General features: G+C 32.5%; 2 protein-coding genes, 1 non-coding gene and 1 pseudogene across 4 annotated transcripts; 1 reads left to right on the forward strand and 3 right to left on the reverse strand.

Annotated features, from left to right (window-relative positions):
- Positions 1-1,227: 1,227 nt before the first annotated feature.
- On the reverse strand, positions 1,228-3,130 carry LOC129300012 (60S ribosomal protein L23-like; annotated as a pseudogene).
- On the reverse strand, positions 2,246-2,387 carry LOC129300013 (small nucleolar RNA snoR137). Its single transcript, XR_008590688.1, has one exon. It is a non-coding gene; the product is annotated as a small nucleolar RNA snoR137 (small nucleolar RNA).
- Positions 3,131-14,777: 11,647 nt separating the features above from the next.
- On the forward strand, positions 14,778-16,772 carry LOC129300010 (inorganic phosphate transporter 1-4-like). Its single transcript, XM_054938529.1, has one exon. It carries the CDS (start codon positions 14,934-14,936, stop codon positions 16,533-16,535), a length of 1,602 nt encoding a protein of 533 aa, XP_054794504.1. The 5' UTR covers positions 14,778-14,933; the 3' UTR covers positions 16,536-16,772.
- A 344-nt stretch (positions 16,773-17,116) lies between these two features.
- On the reverse strand, positions 17,117-18,902 carry LOC129300011 (actin-depolymerizing factor-like). 2 transcript variants are annotated; one of them, XM_054938531.1, is made up of 4 exons: positions 18,630-18,902; positions 18,250-18,515; positions 17,959-18,130; positions 17,117-17,611 (listed from the first exon to the last, which is right to left on the reverse strand). In XM_054938531.1, exons 1-3 carry the CDS (start codon positions 18,651-18,653, stop codon positions 17,980-17,982), a joined length of 441 nt encoding a protein of 146 aa, XP_054794506.1. In that variant the 5' UTR covers positions 18,654-18,902; the 3' UTR covers positions 17,117-17,611; positions 17,959-17,979. The 2 variants fall into 2 exon arrangements, with proteins under 2 accessions (XP_054794506.1, XP_054794505.1); XM_054938530.1 differs by having other exon boundaries at positions 17,117-18,130.
- Between the last annotated feature and the right edge of the window lie 401 nt (positions 18,903-19,303).

The raw sequence follows: 19,303 nt of genomic DNA on the forward strand, positions 1-19,303 counted from the left end.
GCCATATATAGGTTGATTTATTTCTAATGGATTGTAAATTAATAATATAACACATTTCGGACTCCTGCTGCGGTTGTTGTCTCGTTACTTAACTACTTGAACCGGAACAAGACATTGAAATCTGAAATGTATTCTCAAAAAATATACATTTGGATGCATCTAAATCCTTAATGTTCAGAGTGTCGCTTTCAAAACATGTGAAGCCCGGCCAATGTGCACACATTGTAAAGACATTCTAATACATTCTATGCTCTCGTGTACTAGAACAAAATTCTATAATCTTCTCTAATTAGCGGTTACCTCAATCCTAAGATCCTCCTATTTCAATATAAAAAATAGGACATGTGTAATTATCACCTGACTTTTCTAATATTGGGGTTAGGGCGTGCAATCAAACCCTCACGTGATGCTCGGGCGGGTATATGGAGATGTTACAATTACCTCTCAGAAACAGAAATGGAAGAAGGCCATGCACAAGGCGATACTCACTGATACTTTTGTCAGCAGAAACTCGAGAACTACGATGGATAGAACAGGGCATCACATAGGGAGAGCACTGATTATTTTTTACCACGGGAACGAACTCATTAACGTGACCTTAGGGGTATTAGGATACACAAGTTTTCTACCCATGGTCCAGGAATCTGACGATGTGAGATCGACGTAACTCATTCACTGTTGCTGCCCATTTTCAATTTTGTCACCATGCAAGCCTTTATTTCAATCTCAACTTCTCTTTCAGCGTTATAGGTCTAACACAACACAGTTGAACACCCGCTCCCCTGCGCGAGAGGAATTGTGGGTGGAAATGGACTCTCATCCTCAACGCTAAAGTGATTGAGCCCAACATCGAAAAGTTGCAATGAATTACGCAACACCCATATACTTACTACCCTGTTCAAGGCATTGTCATGGGCTTTAATTATGCAAGCCCATAATAGTATTCCGAGCCAAACCCATTGTGGCCCATCTTCTCCAAGGGGAGTAGGGGGGGACGGACACATTGGACTGTTCATCCCTTGATTGCCCTTGTTCCATCTTTCCTAAACCTATGTCTAGTTGGATTGGACGGGAGGAAAGGAATGAAGTTTCCCACCCCCTGTTTGGTTGGGAAAATCAAAAATGGACGAGAGGGACCTCCCCCGCTTGCTTGGTTAAATAAATAAATGACGGTCGCTGCCCACGTAAAAACGGGACACACCCCACAACAGTCAAGTGAATCCATGCTCTCAAACTCCTCCACGACAAGAGGTTAAAACGGTGGAAAGGTTACAAGGAGGAAAGAACAGAAACACCTCCACAGCTGCCAATTGATTTCATAGGAACACGATATTTAAAAAGATAGCCACGAAACAAAATAAACTAAATTACTACCGTATAATTAAAAGTAAACAAAAACCTCGCAAATAACTTGAAAATTCTACAAGAAAATACATGCCGTCATGTTACTTCAATTCCATAACTCAAACAATTGCATTGGCAGCACTTGCAATCCTTGGCCAGAGATCAGCACACTCCTTACCAATTGGACCAGTAATCGCGGAGCCTACATTAACAATTTGATCACCAGGTTAAGATCAACTAAAGCGCAAATGATAACAGATATAGTCATTAACATCATATGCAGCTAAAATACCTTCACTGATGAATTTATTATATATATATATATATTATATATTGTGAGATAACTTATGTCCGAGTACTTGTGTCCACTTTAAGTTAAGTAAGATTGTTATGAGCCATGTGTTCAGTTAGTGTAACTAGTTTGTATTGCAACTAACTTCAGCAAGAGGATGTAATCTCATCATTATAAATAATATCACATACGCTATCAGATCATCATCTGACTAAGCCATATTCACTCAAAAATTTACTGTCTAGCTTAATATTAAAATAAATGTCACCTTGATCATAATTACCTTTCATCTCACCCTTGGGATAACAATCACACCGGCATTATCTGCATAAAGCAAAATTAAGTCACGAGTTGTTCCCTAAAATGATTAAACGATAACTAAGAAAATAAAAACAAGAACTACTGAACAATAATAATAGGTCCACCGACGTATATGACAATCTCCTGCACACACCAATGGTATACTACGATTCCTACATCACTTAACAAATACTTCCAATTTTCTTACTTTCAGTATTAAAATCTAACTGCCCAGTTCTATTTCAGCACAAAATCAGGAGTAAGAGTATAACGATTAGCAGAAGCAGGAGATAAGGGAAGAGAAAAATAACATGTACCCGGAGACAGGTAACACAATGCAAGAAATAAACATCATGCTGTTTAAAACTGGCATTTTCTTTGATATATGCTTCTGATTGTGGATGACCGACCAGTGGACTGTAGTGGCCACCTAATAATTACTAGAAGCAACATGTGACTATCCGTGTGCTTTGATTATCAAGAAAACACAGCAAAACTAAACAAACTTTCTACAGGAACGCAGCAGATCAATCGTAATTCGCTAAACAAAAACCAATAAAATATTAAGTTTGGAGAAATATAGGGTGTACAGAACAAAATTCAACCAACCATAACCATATAAAACACATAAAGAAAAATGCAGAGTGGCAGACAACCAGAAACGTAATTGCATTTAACAATCAATAGAGAGGGGAATAACCTTCAAAGTACATGTAAACACCGTCCTTTCTGCGCCAGGGCTTGCGCTGGCGTACGATCACGGCGGGCAAGACCTTTCCGGAGATCAGGCTTCCTTTCTTCACGGTGGCCATGACCATGTCCCCGACGCAAGCAGACGGCAAACGGTTAAGACGACCCTTGATCCCCTTCACCGAAATGATGTACAGATTCTTAGCTCCAGTGTTATCGGCGCAGTTCACTGTCGCCGCCACCGGTAGACCCAGTGACATCCGGAACTTGTTTCCGGCCGAACCACCGCGACCTGATCAAATTAACCTAGCTGTTAGAAGACAAAAGAAAACAAGTAATTACATGAATGCCAGGCAATCTGACCCCTCACAAGGTACCATACCTCTCTTCGACATCGCTGATCACTGTTCTCTCCCCTCCCGCTGTCCTCTCGGCAAAGAGAAAATGGGCGAATCTTCGGCTGCTCATAACTCGTATATAAGGGTTTAGGGTTAATTAAATGGGCCGGCGAATCATCAATTGTCTGACCCGTATTGGCGTTTAAATGCATTCATAATGGGTCGTATTGGGCTTTTTCATTTAAGCCCAGTTAATCATTACACACACACACACACATATATATATATATAAAGTAAAGTTAAAGGATAAGAAAAAAATGTCACGTGTTTATTTTAAATTTACTGTAATTTATGCTTTGAAATGTCTTTCCTACAATTACATGCTCTGAAATTGAATTTAGAATTAGGTTTGGGCTAATTATTATTTTGTATTGTATATAAAATATGTTATTCAGGTTTAGAGTTAGGTGTGAGATGACTTCTTAATTTTTAGATAAAATAAAAATTATTTTTTATCTATTTAAAATTTAAATCTCATCATATTAAATTTAAATTAATATATATCTATTTAAAGTTTTTATGTATTAAAGTTATGCCGAAAATCTAGGTTTAAATGATCGAGTATATATATATATACACAAATATATTGGTATTCAAATTTAAATTAATATTTATTGTTTAGATATTTAGAAAAAGAAATATGTGTTTGAATATTTAGACTATCCTCATGATTTTAAAGAATTATAAATATGATAAAGTATAGATATTAATCTATTTAATAATTTGGATCTTATGATATTAAATTTTACATATTAAAATTTCATAATATAGAGATTAATTTATTTGACAATAAAGTATTTAAAACTATTGTTTGTTATTGTAGAGAATATTGAGATGTTAATTTTGGATAATACTAATATATTGAAAAGGCTCTCGTGAAGTTTGTTAAAATTCAAATACATTCAGATACATTAAATATCTAAACTCACAAAAATAAATTTTAATATCTATTATCTTGATTTTTAAAAATTACCCCTTAATTTTCTCTTCCAATTCAACTTTATTCAATTATAAATTATAAATTAAGTCAATAGCACATTTTACACTTTAGCATTCGTCTCATTTCTCTAATCACATTTGGTTTATTCTCCTCTCGACTGCTACTCATACTGTCAATGGCTTCTACATCTAAGATGCATGGAATTTGCATCATTAATACAACAAAAAAAGAATTGACGCATTGTGATGAGGGTGATTCATGTTTAGCAATTGCTAGATAGAAATATATTTGAAGAATCTAATGGATGATGGATTAGTCTTCCGAAATGTTTGAGTAAGTATTTATATTTTTTTTGTATTTGTTTTTTATAATTTGGATCCCATCAATTACATCCAATATATAATACTTATCATATCTATAGGACAACATTACTATAGGGTGGCTGAATCCCTACAATCATTTGAAAGCCTTTCTGGTGAGATGTTCTGAAAATATGTTGCATGTCTCGCAGTGCTCCTGATCATATCGAACAATAGATTATCCTTCCAGGATTAGCTTCATGTTCTTTATGTGAAATTGCATCTTGAGATAAATTCTATCCATCCATCCATCATTTTGAGTATAATTTTGTTAACATTTCAGAACTTACAAGTAGAGAAGTAACGAGTGATAATTACTTAGTTGGCATGTATTTAAATTTTCTAAATTTGTTATTTGAAAACTCTATTTAGCATGTTTAAGATAATATCATATCTTAATTCTTTATTATCAATTCAAAAACTTTAATTGTGGACTTAATATTATTTAATATATAAAGATTGTGTACATATATTAAATAATCTTATTTTATATAACAAGTTCTCAACTATCTTATATAATATATGAAATTAGTTTAAAATAATTAAAAAGTAAAGTAATGACAATTTTATTTAATATGTCAAGTTTTTGAAAATAATAAATTGTTTATTTAATATGTGTGACTTGCTTATCAAATAAAATAAATAAATCTACAATAATTATTTATCCTTTTAAACCAATTTATTTGATAGATTTAGAGTGTGAAATTAGGTTTGGGATGACATATCATTTTTATTTATTTTTTATTTTATTTTAACTATATTTATCTATTCGAATTTCAAATTGAACAATTTAAAACAGATTAAATAAATTAATTTTGTTTTCATACAATAATAAAATTGAATTTTAGTATATTTTTGATTGGTGCGGTTTGAAAAATAAAATAAAAACATATATAAATTTATTTATTTTAATCAATTTAAATGGATACAAAAATTATATAAATTTGGATTTTTTATAAAATAGATAGATATATTATATAATTATAATCAATTAAGATTTTTTAAAAATTTAAATGTTTTATTTTTTATTTATATTTGTTGTATTAGATATTACAATATAGGATTTTTAAATTTAATTATTTTTTAACCATGCTTTTAAAAAGTATTTTCAATTCAATTAATTTATTTTATCTTTAAACAATAATTTTTGTTTTGAAATTAAATTTTTTTAAAAAAATTATTTACTAAGATATATTTTTAATAACTGAATTTATTTATTTTTATATATATAAATGGTTTTTTTCGTTTATAGATTTTTATTTATATATGCTATATTATATGAATTTTTTAAAGTCACCAATAACAGTTTTTAAATGTAATTCTATTATTCATATCAAAACAAAAATTATTTCAGCTAAATTTTGAATATATTTTAAATTAAAACTAATTAATTTCAAATCATATTAACAGTTTTAGTTATAAATAAATTTCTATCAAAGTATTTTAATATTATATTATATTTTAGATGATAAAAAGTTAGGACTTATATAACTTATATTATATTCCAGGGTTTGTATTATTTTAATTATACTTCAAATTTTACTATTGTCTTTTAGATATTTAATTAAGGTATTTTGTAATATATATATATATATATATATATATTAGTCTATATAAAAAAATTTAATTTAAAAAAATAAAAAATTATATGAGCTTTGAGCTTAGCCCAAAATCCTATTAATAAAGGTCAAACTTGAAAAAAGTTAAGAAAAGTTAATTTATGAGCTTGAGTTCTTAAAGACCAAACTTATAAGAGTTAAGTCAACTCATATTAATACCTTTATGTGCATCTCTTACATGATTTTGTGCTTAGAAAGCTAGACTTTTTGTTAGTTTATAAATATGTTTGGACTAAATTTTTAAATATTTATAAATAAACTAGAATGGTGGTCACAATATATATATATAACATATATATTTATATTTCTAAATTTATTTTAAAATATGATTTTAAATATTTATATTGATGGATTAACATCTTATTTTATGTAATCAAATTTTATCTTACTTAATTTGAAGATATATTTACTTGAATTTTAAAGATGAATTCAATTTCAATTTTAAAATTTAAAGTTACTCATAATAATTATTTATCCTAAATATAATTCAAATTTTAAAATTTATTTCAATTATTTAAATTGATCTCACATGTAAAATATTTTAGTGAGAGGTTGTGAGAAAATTATTAAATTAATTAAGCAATAATTATTTTAATATATAGTCATTTAAATACCACATATCATTTTTTATATATTTCAAATTGTCACATCTGATCCTTTTTAAGCACTTTAAATTAATGTATTCTTTTTTTAGACCTATATAAGTTTAAAAAAAAAATATGGTTAAAATGTTTAATATAATTTCATAGACATCAAAAATTCTACTTAAATTTTAAAACTCAACTATATAGTCACGAAGATCTGTAATTTAGATAAAATCATTGAATTCAAATCAAATTTTTCTCTCATAGATATTATACCAATTACAAATAAGTGATATTGCTTACTATTTTCTTTTCACATTTACAGATTTGATTAAGGGGGAAAAACGGTTAGTGTTACTCTAAACATTAATAAAAATTAACCTTGAATGCCAATTGAACAAAAAATCATTGTAAAATATTCAAAATATAGACAATGACTAAAAAAAACACATAAAAGGGCCAAGAAAATTTTCTTGGTCTCTTTTCTATAATTTTTGAGATTCTTTTTAGTAATTTTTTAGTAAACTAATAATCAAAGTTATTATTAATTAATTTAGGGATAATATTACACTGTTTTTAAAGATTGAAGGAGGACATTGCACTAAAAATAAATTTAAAGTATCAAATGCTTTTGAACCTATAGTTCAAAGGCAAATTTATCATTTAACTTTTTAATTAGTTTTGTAAATTTCTCGAGTCTTTTTTACAAGACTGATTTATATAAATGTAGGATTTTATTTTGATATTCTTTAGTGATTTTATACTTTAAAAATCAAGTTTGATTGTTAATTTGTGAATAGATTTAAACTTAATTTTTACATATTTATGTATAAAAATAAAAAGAAGATAGTTATAGTATATCTTCTAAAAATATAATTTCTTATCCATCTTCATCTATATTTAAATTTTTAAAACTTAAATTACTGTGAAATATTAGAATTTGATGAACTTTCATAAAATTCAATATTCTCATAAGGTTAAGATATTGATTGTTTATTATGTAAAATTTGAAATCTGAAAATACTAATATTTTTCAATTAAATAATGTTATTTATATTTTCTTATTAAAAATAGTATTAATTAATTTAACGATATTTTTACTTAAGTAATCATTTTATTTAATTAGTAAATATTGATATTTGAAATTAAAACATGTTATCAAAATAAGTTAAAAAGTGCAAAACACATCAACCAATTGAATGTACAAAAATTATCTCTAAAATATATCTTTGGTAAAATAATTCTCCCAAATTAATCATAACTTTGAGGAGTATTTAAAATTTTGGCATGCTATAATTTGAGTAGGATAAGCTAATAATATTAGTCAATGTATTCAAATATTTTGGATTGCCAATATAATGTAATTAATAATAAAAAGACTTTAAGTTCTTAATAAAAAAAGTATTTAAGTTTAAATTTGGAATTTTAAGCTAGATAAATCAAAATTTCAATATATGATGATTAGAAAATATTGTCAATTTTAATTTTAATTTTCATCCATATATATATATATTATAATAATTAAAAAAATAAAATACATTAACTTCTCTTCTAATTTACTTTCATTGAATATATATCCTTTTTATTTTTTCAAAACATACACAAACCTTTTCTAGAATTAATAATTTTATAGCAAAAACCTCCTTTTTATTTTAAAATTTTTATTTCCATTCACCCAATTATTAATTGACTGTTAAGTCATAAATTGGATTAAAATAGTCTATTTAGATGTAGATGTTGTGTAGGAATCATTCAATATATCTTAAAAAAAATTTAATGCACATATTTTTGAAATATTTTAATCATATTTTAAACTTTTTAGTTTTGAAAACTTATTTTTTAATTATTTTTTAAAATATAAATACACAAGTTATTTAAAATAATATTTTAAACATGTATATGCAAAAGTAATGCACAATGAGAATAAATTAGCCAGTATAATTTATACTTTCTTTTCTTTAAAATAATTTATGTGTTAGCTCTTACGTAGGTTGTGACTAAAGAAGTAAACAAGTACATGTTATTCTTACTTTCTAAGAGAAAATTGTATATATGAGCTTCGATAGTGTTATTAAATATGTTGAAGATATGAATTTACTTAATGACTTGCATTCTACACATTTTTTAAATTAAATTACAATGTCAAACCTCCTGAATTATGAAATATGGCTTAAAGTAGGTGCCTCAATTTTAATGTGAATTGAAACATTGAGAAGTTTATGGGTTGTATAATGATATACATCTTATAGTTACACAAGCTAAAAACATGTTATTGAAACATAATAAATGTCTGAATCAACTGCAAGGATAAAAGTATGTATACCAGGTATTGTTATATGTATATCTAATTTAAGATTGTCATTTATTATGAGAAAGAAGCAGTTTCTCATTATGTTAGTTTTTGCAATTTCCATTAATAAGAGCTAGAATTTGATCCGATGTCATATTGGTTTGTACATAATTCATCCTGTTTTTACCAATAACCAATTATATGTTGTTTCTCATGTTCAAAGCATTAAGAGTCTAAAAAGATTAGTTTTTGATAAGGATAGTCACTATAAAGATATAATTTTAATGTCGTTTATAAGGATGTATTCGATAATTTGATTTAAATAATTATAAAAATTTGTTAATTTACCTCCCATTATATTGATTTACGCAATATATATTTAGTTTTTACCATTTACTTTACTTGAATATGTATATATAATATTAATAATTATAATAATACAACTTCACTGCATATATGATATATATGAATAAAATATCGTTTACAAGTTATTCCTTCAAACTTATTTATAAAAACTATAATATAAAACCCGTGCATTACTTGGGTACTTTACTAGTTTTTAATAAACTACATTCTAATCCAGTTTTTTTTTTTAGAAATCATTAGTTTTTAGTTATTTGAGGGAAAGGAGAAGATGGAGCGTCGTTTTTTTTTTGGGCCAAAAAAGATAGGAGCGTGTTGGATGTATGTTCTTTTGTATTTGATAAAACATAAAATGATTAAGGTGCATATTTGCTCTATAGGTACCGAGCAAGGGACGCCAAAAATTTTAAAGTAATGAAAATAATAATGTCACCTTTTGAAACAGTGCAATGTCAACCCTTTTAAATAAATGAGAAACGTCGATTATTAAATAGAAAGTTCTGACTAGGACATGCTTATCTAGCATGCCATGTAAGCTGAAGGTGGCATGCCGGATAAGTTTCTCTCAAATTCCTTCTCTTTCAAAACCCACTCCTCAGTCCTCACTATCCTCTATCCCTCAAATCTTGTTCGTCTTCTTTTTCTTCACTAACTCGCAAGGACCTGTCACATTTGGAACCTGCTCTAATTTAGAACCTAGAACCCCAATACTGGAGTATTAAAATCCGTGAAGCCAAAATACTCCTTGTGATTTAAGAATGAAGATTGCGCTTTTGCATTTGTGCGAACAATGACTGGTGAAACAGTTCGATCTCTAAACAAGGAAAGGCGAAGGCAACAAGAAGAACACGAAGCGATTGGCCGCAGATTTTGAGGATTTCAAAAACTCTGAAACAGTTTCGTCTCTTGGCATCCCAAGCTTTCCAAAAAAAACCGTCCAGATTCTATTCCTTTTTTTCGCTCCTTTTCTTGTTTCGTTTTTATTTTCCTTCAAATTTCCTTTTTCAAATTTGTGAAGATTTCCTAATTTGATGATGATCATGTTGAGAATGGATCTCGATTTTCTTGCTTAATTTATGAAGATTTCCTAATTCTGGAAATGATGCACGCACTCTTGCAATATACACATGTCAATGCAGGAACTGTTCTACTCATGATCTTCCTCCTTTGGATCCAGCAACTCAAAATCTAGATATAGGCAAGGCTCTATTTTGGGAAACCCGTACTCACTGGAGTGCAGGTGACATGAGCAGGAGCCTGCGCACAGACCCAGACGTGCGCATGGGGGGAAGCAAGGTTATTGGAGGCAGAGACCTTGGAGTCGTAGAGGAAGGCGGAGTTGGCACGGCAGAAGAGGGTGGCGGTGGCTGACTTGCAAGAGGCACGGAATTTTTAATATCAGATACAAAAACACGCATCTAACCAGCGCCTTGGCTATCCCAAACCAGGGCTTCAATACCCTAAACAGTGCGTTCCTCATTTTTACCAGGCGCAGACTTGGAACAATCGTGCTTTTATGAGTCGGAGCTTTCCCAAGGTCAAGTGGCTTGGGTGTTGGTTGAAGGTTATTTAGTGGAGCATGCGAGGGAGATTGACAAGCATCAACGACATCAAGCATGGAGATGGTATGAATGTGTTTTAACAAAAGAAAAATAAGAAAAGAAAAGAAATGTGCTTTAACAAATTAAAAAAAAAAGTGCCACATAGATTGCCAACTAAGCATTGCCCGGGATTTGTTAAAATTGGGCAACATTATACATTTCCTTACTTTAAGATACCTGGCCTTGGGTGATATTTTAGGAATAAATTTGCACCTTTAATTTAAACAATATAAAAAATAAACTCTTCATTATAAATATATATTGTAATAGTCAAATTTGGATTTTTAGTCAAATATTGCGCTTGGCATGGAAGATACGAATGGTTCGAAACTTTTAATATTATTTCTATAGAAAATAAGGGCGTTGAAAAAACAGAAAAAACTAGAGAATATTTGGGGCTATCATGATCAAAGGATTTAGATATGAGAGAAACAGTAATGAATCTAGGAATTAATGAATAGGAGAAAATGAAAAATAAAATATGAAGTGAGGGCCAAAATCTATTTTAATATTTTTTTTATAATTAACAATTTTATTATTTTAAAAGAATTATTGAAAGGCATCGTGGGGATTTGTTCCTTATGTGAGAATGAGGCCAATCCAACTTCATATATCATACAAATAGACCTGGATTTGATCCAACAAAAATTAAAAAAAATATTAATCATTTAGTCTTTGTAATTTTAATTTTAACTCACTCTAACCATTAAGCCAGCTCATTTGATGGTTATGGTAAATCTCTACAAGTAAATTGTTGAAATATCCCCCCCTCCCCCTAAATCTTTCACAAGAAGGTTTAATACATCCAAGGAATCAGTGAACAGCTGGACTTTCGAATGGCCCAACCTTTGACAAACTTGAAGACATGATCTTATCACCCACAGTTGATACCCTAGAAGCCATTCTCCTCGATAATTCCGTATGACACTGCCACATGCTGCTAGCTTCTCGTTTGTGACTGGGCCCCGTCCACATCAATTCTGATGTACTAGGTGGTGGAGGTTGCCATCTTGCTCCATCTCTGGTCGTTTCTTGTGATAGGCAGCTCTAAATTTGCTCACTCACAAACTTGAAGCAAAGCTTAGCTTGCTGGAAACATTCTTTTGGAGTAGTTTGAATTTTTTGGAAAATTTTCTTGTATCTGCACAACCAAAAGTGACTGGCAGACTTGGGAAAACAGATTTTTCCGAGACCATTGTTGGAATTTGTTCCTGCTTGGATTATGCCTCGTATTCCAATGAAGCCAAACCTGTAAATCACCAGAAAGGAAACTAGACAGATATATGGGGTTAATAAAATAGGAACATACTTCTCTAGCAAAAGAGCAATCACGCAGTATGTGTATAGTGTTTCCTCACAAAGACACTTACAGTAGCACTCAGTATTTGAGGTAAAATATCTTTTGGCTGTGAGAGAATCCGCGGGTTATCTATCCAGGGAGATTGTTTCCGGGTATAGACCCCTTCCAAAAGCTATTCCATACTTTGCCTCTAGACCTTAGAATTTGTTGGCACAAGAATTCGTATACTGCTTTTATCAGAAAATTGACCATCTTTAGAGTTTTTCCAGCACCAAAGATCTTCAGCCTGTTGATTCGGGGGTTTAATTTTCAGTATATTTTGGACAACCCAGTGAGGCGTCAAGTGTTGGAGAAGATTAACATTCCATCTACCATCGGGACTTGTCATAGCCTTGACTATAGCCTTGGTGTTAAAAACCTTGATGTTGCTATGAACATTCTGCATAAGTGGTCCATCAAGATTTGTCCGCGAGTCCCACCAGAAGAGGGTATTATCGCCACTTACCAATTTCTTGCCAACACCAGTCAAGAACTGTCAATGCTTTTACTAAATCTCCTCCGCACTAGATCCAAGACCTATAAATTTATAAGATGATACATGCACAGTACATGAACACCCAACTCAATCTTGATTTGAAGGTGTCACAACCACCGCAAAATAACGTATTTAAAATTTGTTATACCACAGGCCCAAGAAAAATATATGGTTTATGGACACACGATAGACAAGTATTTGTAGGTTAGGGGGAGTAACAACAAAATAAATAATACGTTTCTTTCATCAGATTTGTTGTTAAGGGGAGTAACAACAAAATTACAGAGCTTCATATTTAAGGTGAAGGGCAATTCCCTCTCCTAAATTTCAATACAATTTTTCTATATATCTTACCTGAAATTTAATTTAAAAATTTAAAAAATCAGGAGACATCAAGTGATATCATATTTAAACAGAAAATATAAACTAATCGATAGAGAATTTAGGAGAATTAACCAGGTCCCCGTTTAATCAAAAAAGAATATTTTTTGTGAGATCAAAACTGAATGATACGAAGATTTTGATTCATTACAAATGAAGAATTAAATAAAAACATAAATAAATTATTTATCTAAAATAAATTTTATAAAATAATGATTAAACAATTCAAATTAAGCATGAGTGTATTAGATAAATTGAATAATTACTTTTAATGAATCAACGAATGAATATTATAGCTAATTACTGTTGAAATAAAAAATCAAAATAAATAGTTTATCTAAAGTAAAATTTATTGTAATGTAAGATACTATTGAGGGAGGGTGGGAGGAAAAGGGAGAAAACTAATTAAAAATGGCACACAATTATGAAGAATTATTAAAGATGAAATGGCATAACAAACAATTTCAGGTCAATTAAATAAGATTGTTATTACCCAAACAAACACTTTAATAAGAACAGTCATACAATTAATGAAAAATAATATGTTCATGTTTAAATAGAAAATCTAAACTAATCTGATTAAAAGAAGAATGCTTGGATGTAAAATTAATTTGTGAACTATATTGTTAATATCTTGTTATTTAAATAATTAAAATATTTTGAAATGCACAATTAAAGTTGTATTATTAATTTATACAATCTTATTTACAGTGGTATCTTAATAGTTCAGTCAATTTTACCTATTTCATCCCTTGGTAATGCATGCGTTTATATTCTTTTCTTTCATAACATTTACATTTGTTTCAATATCATAAACAATGAACAATAATGATATTTGTCACTATTGCATTTACGTTATTGTATTTTGAATAGGATTGCCTCCCATGAAAAGATACATGTAAGTAATAAAAAAAAATAAAATTCAAAATAACCATTTCAAAAATTGTTAGTCACACATATTATGTAAAAGATAAAAGAAAATACTATTTTTATTGAAAAAGCAAAAGTTACTTTATTGAAAAAAAATTCTCAAGATAGTATTACTATAATCCTGGATTGGTTTGCCGACCTTCTTAAAGATGGCAACTAAAATCGTAAGTGCTGGAAAATAATAGGTTCTTTTATATATAAGTGTGTGTGTGTGTGTGTGTGTGTGTAATTTTTATTATCAATTTAAAGGAAATTAATTGAAAAAAGTCGATACAGAATATTTGCTGTGAGATCAAAACAGAATGATTTGAAGATTGTTATCCGTTACAGAAGAATTATTAAATAAAACAACAATATATTTTTTTAACTAAGATAAAAGCTTTTCAAATAATGATAAAATAATTCAAATTATATATAAGTAGGTTAGATAAATTAAATAATTATTTTTAATGAATCAAGAGAACGGATATTATAGTTAAATAAGAAATTGAAATGAATAGTTTCTGTATAATGAAATTTATTTTAATATATGAGGTATGATATGCATGGAAGGAATTAGAAGTGAAAACCAAAAAAAAAAAATTCTACTAATTTCAACGGCTAATTTGGCAAAGAATATGCTGGTAGAATATGTCTGACTTTGTTACTTATAAGTGCTCACCCTCAACTCCCCATATAGATTTGCGGATTCGTTTTCTTGCCTCTTTAGCTCTCAGGTTGCGGATTCAAGGCAATACTGTTTATTTGTATTTATACGAGCTTAGCATTTCATCGTTATTTCATTTTTATAATGGCCAGAAGCCACTTTGATTCTAGATCAGTGTTTAAATGTGTGCAAATGCAAACGGTCACTCAGCTTTAACGTTCCCTTAATTGCAGTATTCTACGTACTTGTCAAATTCGAGGGGGAAATCTCATAATTATGAAAATCTATTGAATAGGTTTCGGTTCAACTTGTGCAGTGAATGTCAACCGTTCCAAGGAGCGACCGGGAAATATAGCAAATCATGGGGAAGGGACAAATCCAAGTGTTGAATGCGCTTGATGTGGCCAAAACACAATGGTATCATTTTACTGCAATCATCATAGCAGGCATGGGGTTCGTCACAGACGCATATGACCTGTTCGCGATTTCCCTCGTCACCAAGTTGATCGGTCGTGTTTATTACGCCGGAGATGAGGAGAAACCTGGTACGTTGCCTCCCCACGTATCGTCCGCCATTAATGGCGTAGCCTTCTGCGGAACACTTACTGGCCAGCTCTTCTTTGGCTGGATGGGAGACAAGGTGGGACGAAGAGCCGTATACGGGATAACTCTGTTGCTGATGATCCTGTGTTCTATTTGCTCGGGCCTTTCCTTTGGACACACCTCTAAATCTGTCATCACTACTCTCTGCTTTTTCCGCTTCTGGCTTGGCTTTGGTATTGGTGGAGACTACCCACTTTCTGCCACCATCATGTCTGAGTATTCCAGCAAGAAGACTCGTGGCGCTTTCATTTCTGCAGTTTTTGCTATGCAGGGTTTTGGGATTTTGGCTGGTGGCTTGTTTGCAATGATCGTTTCCGCTATTTTCAAGTCCAGCTTCAAAGCTCCTCCCTACGAGGTCGATCCAGTTGGGTCAACAGTTCCACAAGCAGACTTCGTTTGGAGGATAGTTCTAATGGCGGGATCAGTCCCGGCTGCAATGACTTTCTACTGGAGGCTGAAGATGCCTGAAACTGCTCGTTACACTGCTCTTGTTGCCAAGAACGCTGAGAGAGCAGCAGCTGATATGGCCAAGGTTTTGCAGGTGGACGTTGAAGCTGATCTCAAGAAAGCCGAGAAGAAGACCCCTCAGCCGAAGGCCAAGAGATTTGGATTGTTCTCCAAGGAGTTTCTGACTCGGCATGGCCTTCACTTGCTAGGAACATCGAGTACCTGGTTCTTGCTCGACATCGCTTATTACAGCCAAAATCTATTTCAGAAAGACATATTCAGTGCAATTGGATGGATTCCTCCTGCGAAAACCATGAATGCCCTTGAGGAGCTTTACAGCATTGCCAAGGCTCAAACGCTTATTGCTCTATTCAGTACGATTCCAGGCTACTGGTTCACTGTGGCTTTGATTGACAAAATAGGAAGATTCAAAATTCAATTGATGGGGTTCTTCTTTATGACCGTGTTTATGCTTGCTCTGGCCATTCCTTACCATCACTGGACTCTCAAGCACAACCATGTTGGATTCGTGGTCTTGTACGCCTTGACATTCTTCTTCTCCAATTTCGGACCTAATGCCACAACATTCGTAGTGCCAGCAGAGATTTTCCCAGCCAGGTTCAGATCAACGTGTCATGGCATATCATCAGCGTCTGGGAAACTAGGGGCTATAGTTGGCGCATTTGGGTTCTTGGCTCTGTCCCAGAGTCAGGATCCCAGCAAAGTAGATGCAGGGTACCGTCCAGGTATTGGGGTGAAGAATTCATTGCTCGTGCTGGGGGCCATTAATGCTTTAGGCTTCGCTCTCACATTCTTGGTGCCTGAGCCGAAGGGGAGATCCTTGGAGGAGATATCCGGGGAGGATGACGAGGAAGACGAAAGCAACAAGGGAGAGGCAGAGCTAACGCAATAAAACACGTAGAATTGATGTTTTGTGCGTATTTGGGCAAGGAGTTCGTGATGTTTTGTACGTATTTGCTTCGTGGCACTAGTCCACTTGAAGTTTATTACATAAATAATCTGATTATGATCATATTCTGGTCTTCTCGTCAACTTTTAAGGTGCATTTGGAGACTTGTGATCCTTGGGTAAAGTACGCAAACATCCTATGGGAATGGGCCGGGAAAGTTTAATTTGGTTTGACATTTTCAACCTCAAATCTCTTCATTGTCATTTAAACCCCAACCATCTTATCAATTAATGTGCATGATTGTATACTAAGTTAATAACTCTAAGGTAACGATATTTTCTTTTTTTTTTTTTAAAAAGTAATTATACGTTGAAGCTGAGCAAATAATTTGAAGCAATATATGTGTTCAAAGTTCTCCAAGTCGACCTCGAAGCTGAACCGCAAAAAAGCAAACGCCAGTGGCTGAAAGTAACGAGATTGTAATAAACATGGATTTGGTTTCTAAAGAGTTTGTTTATCGCCATGGAGTTCACTTACTAGGAACAACTAGCACTTGGTCCCTGCTTGACATTGCGTTTTACAATCAATAATTCTGTTCCAAAACAACACGTGATATCTGTATTCAATGACTCTTTTCGCCAGTTTCGAACGCTACAACATATTTGTGGCGCCTGGCTGCCTGCTGAGATATTTCCTGCAAGATTCTGGTTACTTATCATGGGATATCTTCAGCGTCGGAGAAGCTTGGAGCTATGGTGGGTGCGTTTGGTTTTCTATACCTGGCAGTGAACCAAGATGCCGCCAAAACAGATGCAGGTTCATTTTGGGGTTCTTCCGCTTCATGGTGCCTGATCCAGAGGTGAATCTCTGGAGTTATTATATGCCGAGAACGAGGAATTGCAAGAGGAAGCATCCTTCAGAGCTTGATCGAAGACCCTTGTGCTTTTGTTTCCCCCTTATCAGGCCTTTCTATATAGGTGTGAACCTGGGCAGAATCTTTAAGAACCAATGTAGTCGTCTAGACGAAGCTTGTTTTTTTGCCTGGTTTTGTACCGTCATCTCTCTCTTTATCTCTCTCTCTGTTTTTTCCCAAGAAGAAAAGTCAATTAATATATACATATAGCGTTTTCAAGGGGATCTTGGTCATGAGAGGTAATAAAGTACCATATTTTCACTATCTAATCAAGCCGTACTAATTAAATTCCATGCCCACGGGCTCATGTTCAGAACCACCAAGGAATGTATATATAGATTTTATAGCAAGAGATAAGCCCAAATTCATTAGCCACGACAGAGATTCACTTAATGATAACATCTTTTTGGGGCATGGCTCATGGGGAACCATGTTATAGTAGATAACTAGTGCGAGCTAGTGCATAGACTTGTGTCAACTACAATTAAAATCAAGATATATAAAAGAGAGAACCAGCGCATAGGCATGTGTCAATTAATGTGCACGTTCTCTGAGAACTTCAAGATCCATTTCTGAGGGATCAGTCGCCTGGATTTCGTAGTGCACACCGTCTAGCTCCCTCCTCAACCTGTCTTTCGACGTGGCATAAAGCATCTTGGCACGGATTCGAGCGGTTGAAGGCGACCTAATTAATTATCAATGTACGATAGAGTTACATGCCGGGATCATACAAAAAATATAGGATGAAATGAACTCAAGGGGTATATATATACGTATATGTTTTCTGATCAGCAGCAAACTAACCATGCAATGAAGAAGATTTTACTTTTTCGACAGTTCTCTGAAGTGACGAAATCAAAGTCATACACAGCATATCTGCAATCATTCTCTGGCAGTGATGCAGTAAAATCGTCATATGTCTCAGCTGGACCGCCGGTTTTCTCCACCAACACCTCCCTCCTCTTCTCATCGATCTTGAAGATTACGTATCGGTGCACTTTCTTTTGCTTCAGTTCCATGAAGCTACTTTTGCTGTGATCAGCCACTCCCATGCCTGACGAAGCATTCGGCTGATAACCAAGTTTATTTTGTGTCAAAAAGCCTGATTTTTAATCGTAATTAATTTGTTTCTATTAAGCCAAGAAAACACCAGTATTCTTATAGTACAGACACGAAAATCTTACCCGGCCGAGACCTCTGAAAGACATGGTAGCCGTTGCAAAAGAGATTGGAGGAAAAGAGGAGCGAACTTGGAATTTAAGATATACAGTGGAAGAAGATAAATAATACGTGAGAGGCAACAGATGGCTGTTGAAGTGAGGTGGCCGATCTCTGCACGAAATGACAAAGAATATTGAAATAAGAGAGTCAAGGCATGCATTCAACTTGGCATAAAAGGAGCAGAAACGAATCAGAACCCAAACTGGACATAGAGTCAAACATGTCTAAATTTATCATTTTCTTTTTCATGAGGCGGAGAAAAATAGGCAACTTTGTTTCTTTCTTTCTCCCTTTTCTCTGATCGCAGAAATATAAAACAGAAAAAATTACATAAAGAAAGAGGAAAAAGATTCCAATCTTGTGAGGTACTCATCAGAAAGTGGAAAAGCAGGGGAGGTGCGTGGGAGCAACGCTAACTGAATCCAAGAATGGGACCATGATTCTGATTCTGATTCTGATTTCCGTTCCCTGTCTGTATTTCTTACACTTTCTTTAATTTACTTGTTTCCCTTCCTTAATTTTATTCATTCAAACCTGCGTCATTACTTGATGAAGCTATCTTCATTTTCATTCTCGACGTCCTGAAATTCCTTACCCAATCCAACAACTAAGTGAAAAGCTTAGCCTATTTACTAAA

Source organism: Prosopis cineraria, unplaced genomic scaffold (genome assembly GCF_029017545.1).
Source record: "Prosopis cineraria cultivar Desert tree isolate PC_DT_omini unplaced genomic scaffold, ASM2901754v1 PC1389, whole genome shotgun sequence".
Lineage (NCBI taxonomy): Eukaryota > Viridiplantae > Streptophyta > Magnoliopsida > Fabales > Fabaceae > Prosopis > Prosopis cineraria.

What these genes read in the sequence shown, in the direction of transcription:
- LOC129300010 (XM_054938529.1), top strand. Translation starts at nt 14,934, where the DNA reads ATGGGGAAGGGACAAATCCAAGTGTTGAATGCGCTTGATGTGGCCAAA.
- LOC129300011 (XM_054938531.1), bottom strand. Translation starts at nt 18,653, where the DNA reads ATGTCTTTCAGAGGTCTCGGCCGG. An exon ending in CTTTCAGAGGTCTCGGCCGG is followed by an intron (nt 18,516 to 18,629) that starts GTAAGATTTTCG and finishes CTTGGTTATCAG; the next exon opens with CCGAATGCTTCGTCAGGCAT. An exon ending in AAAATCTTCTTCATTGCATG is followed by an intron (nt 18,131 to 18,249) that starts GTTAGTTTGCTG and finishes ATAATTAATTAG; the next exon opens with GTCGCCTTCAACCGCTCGAA.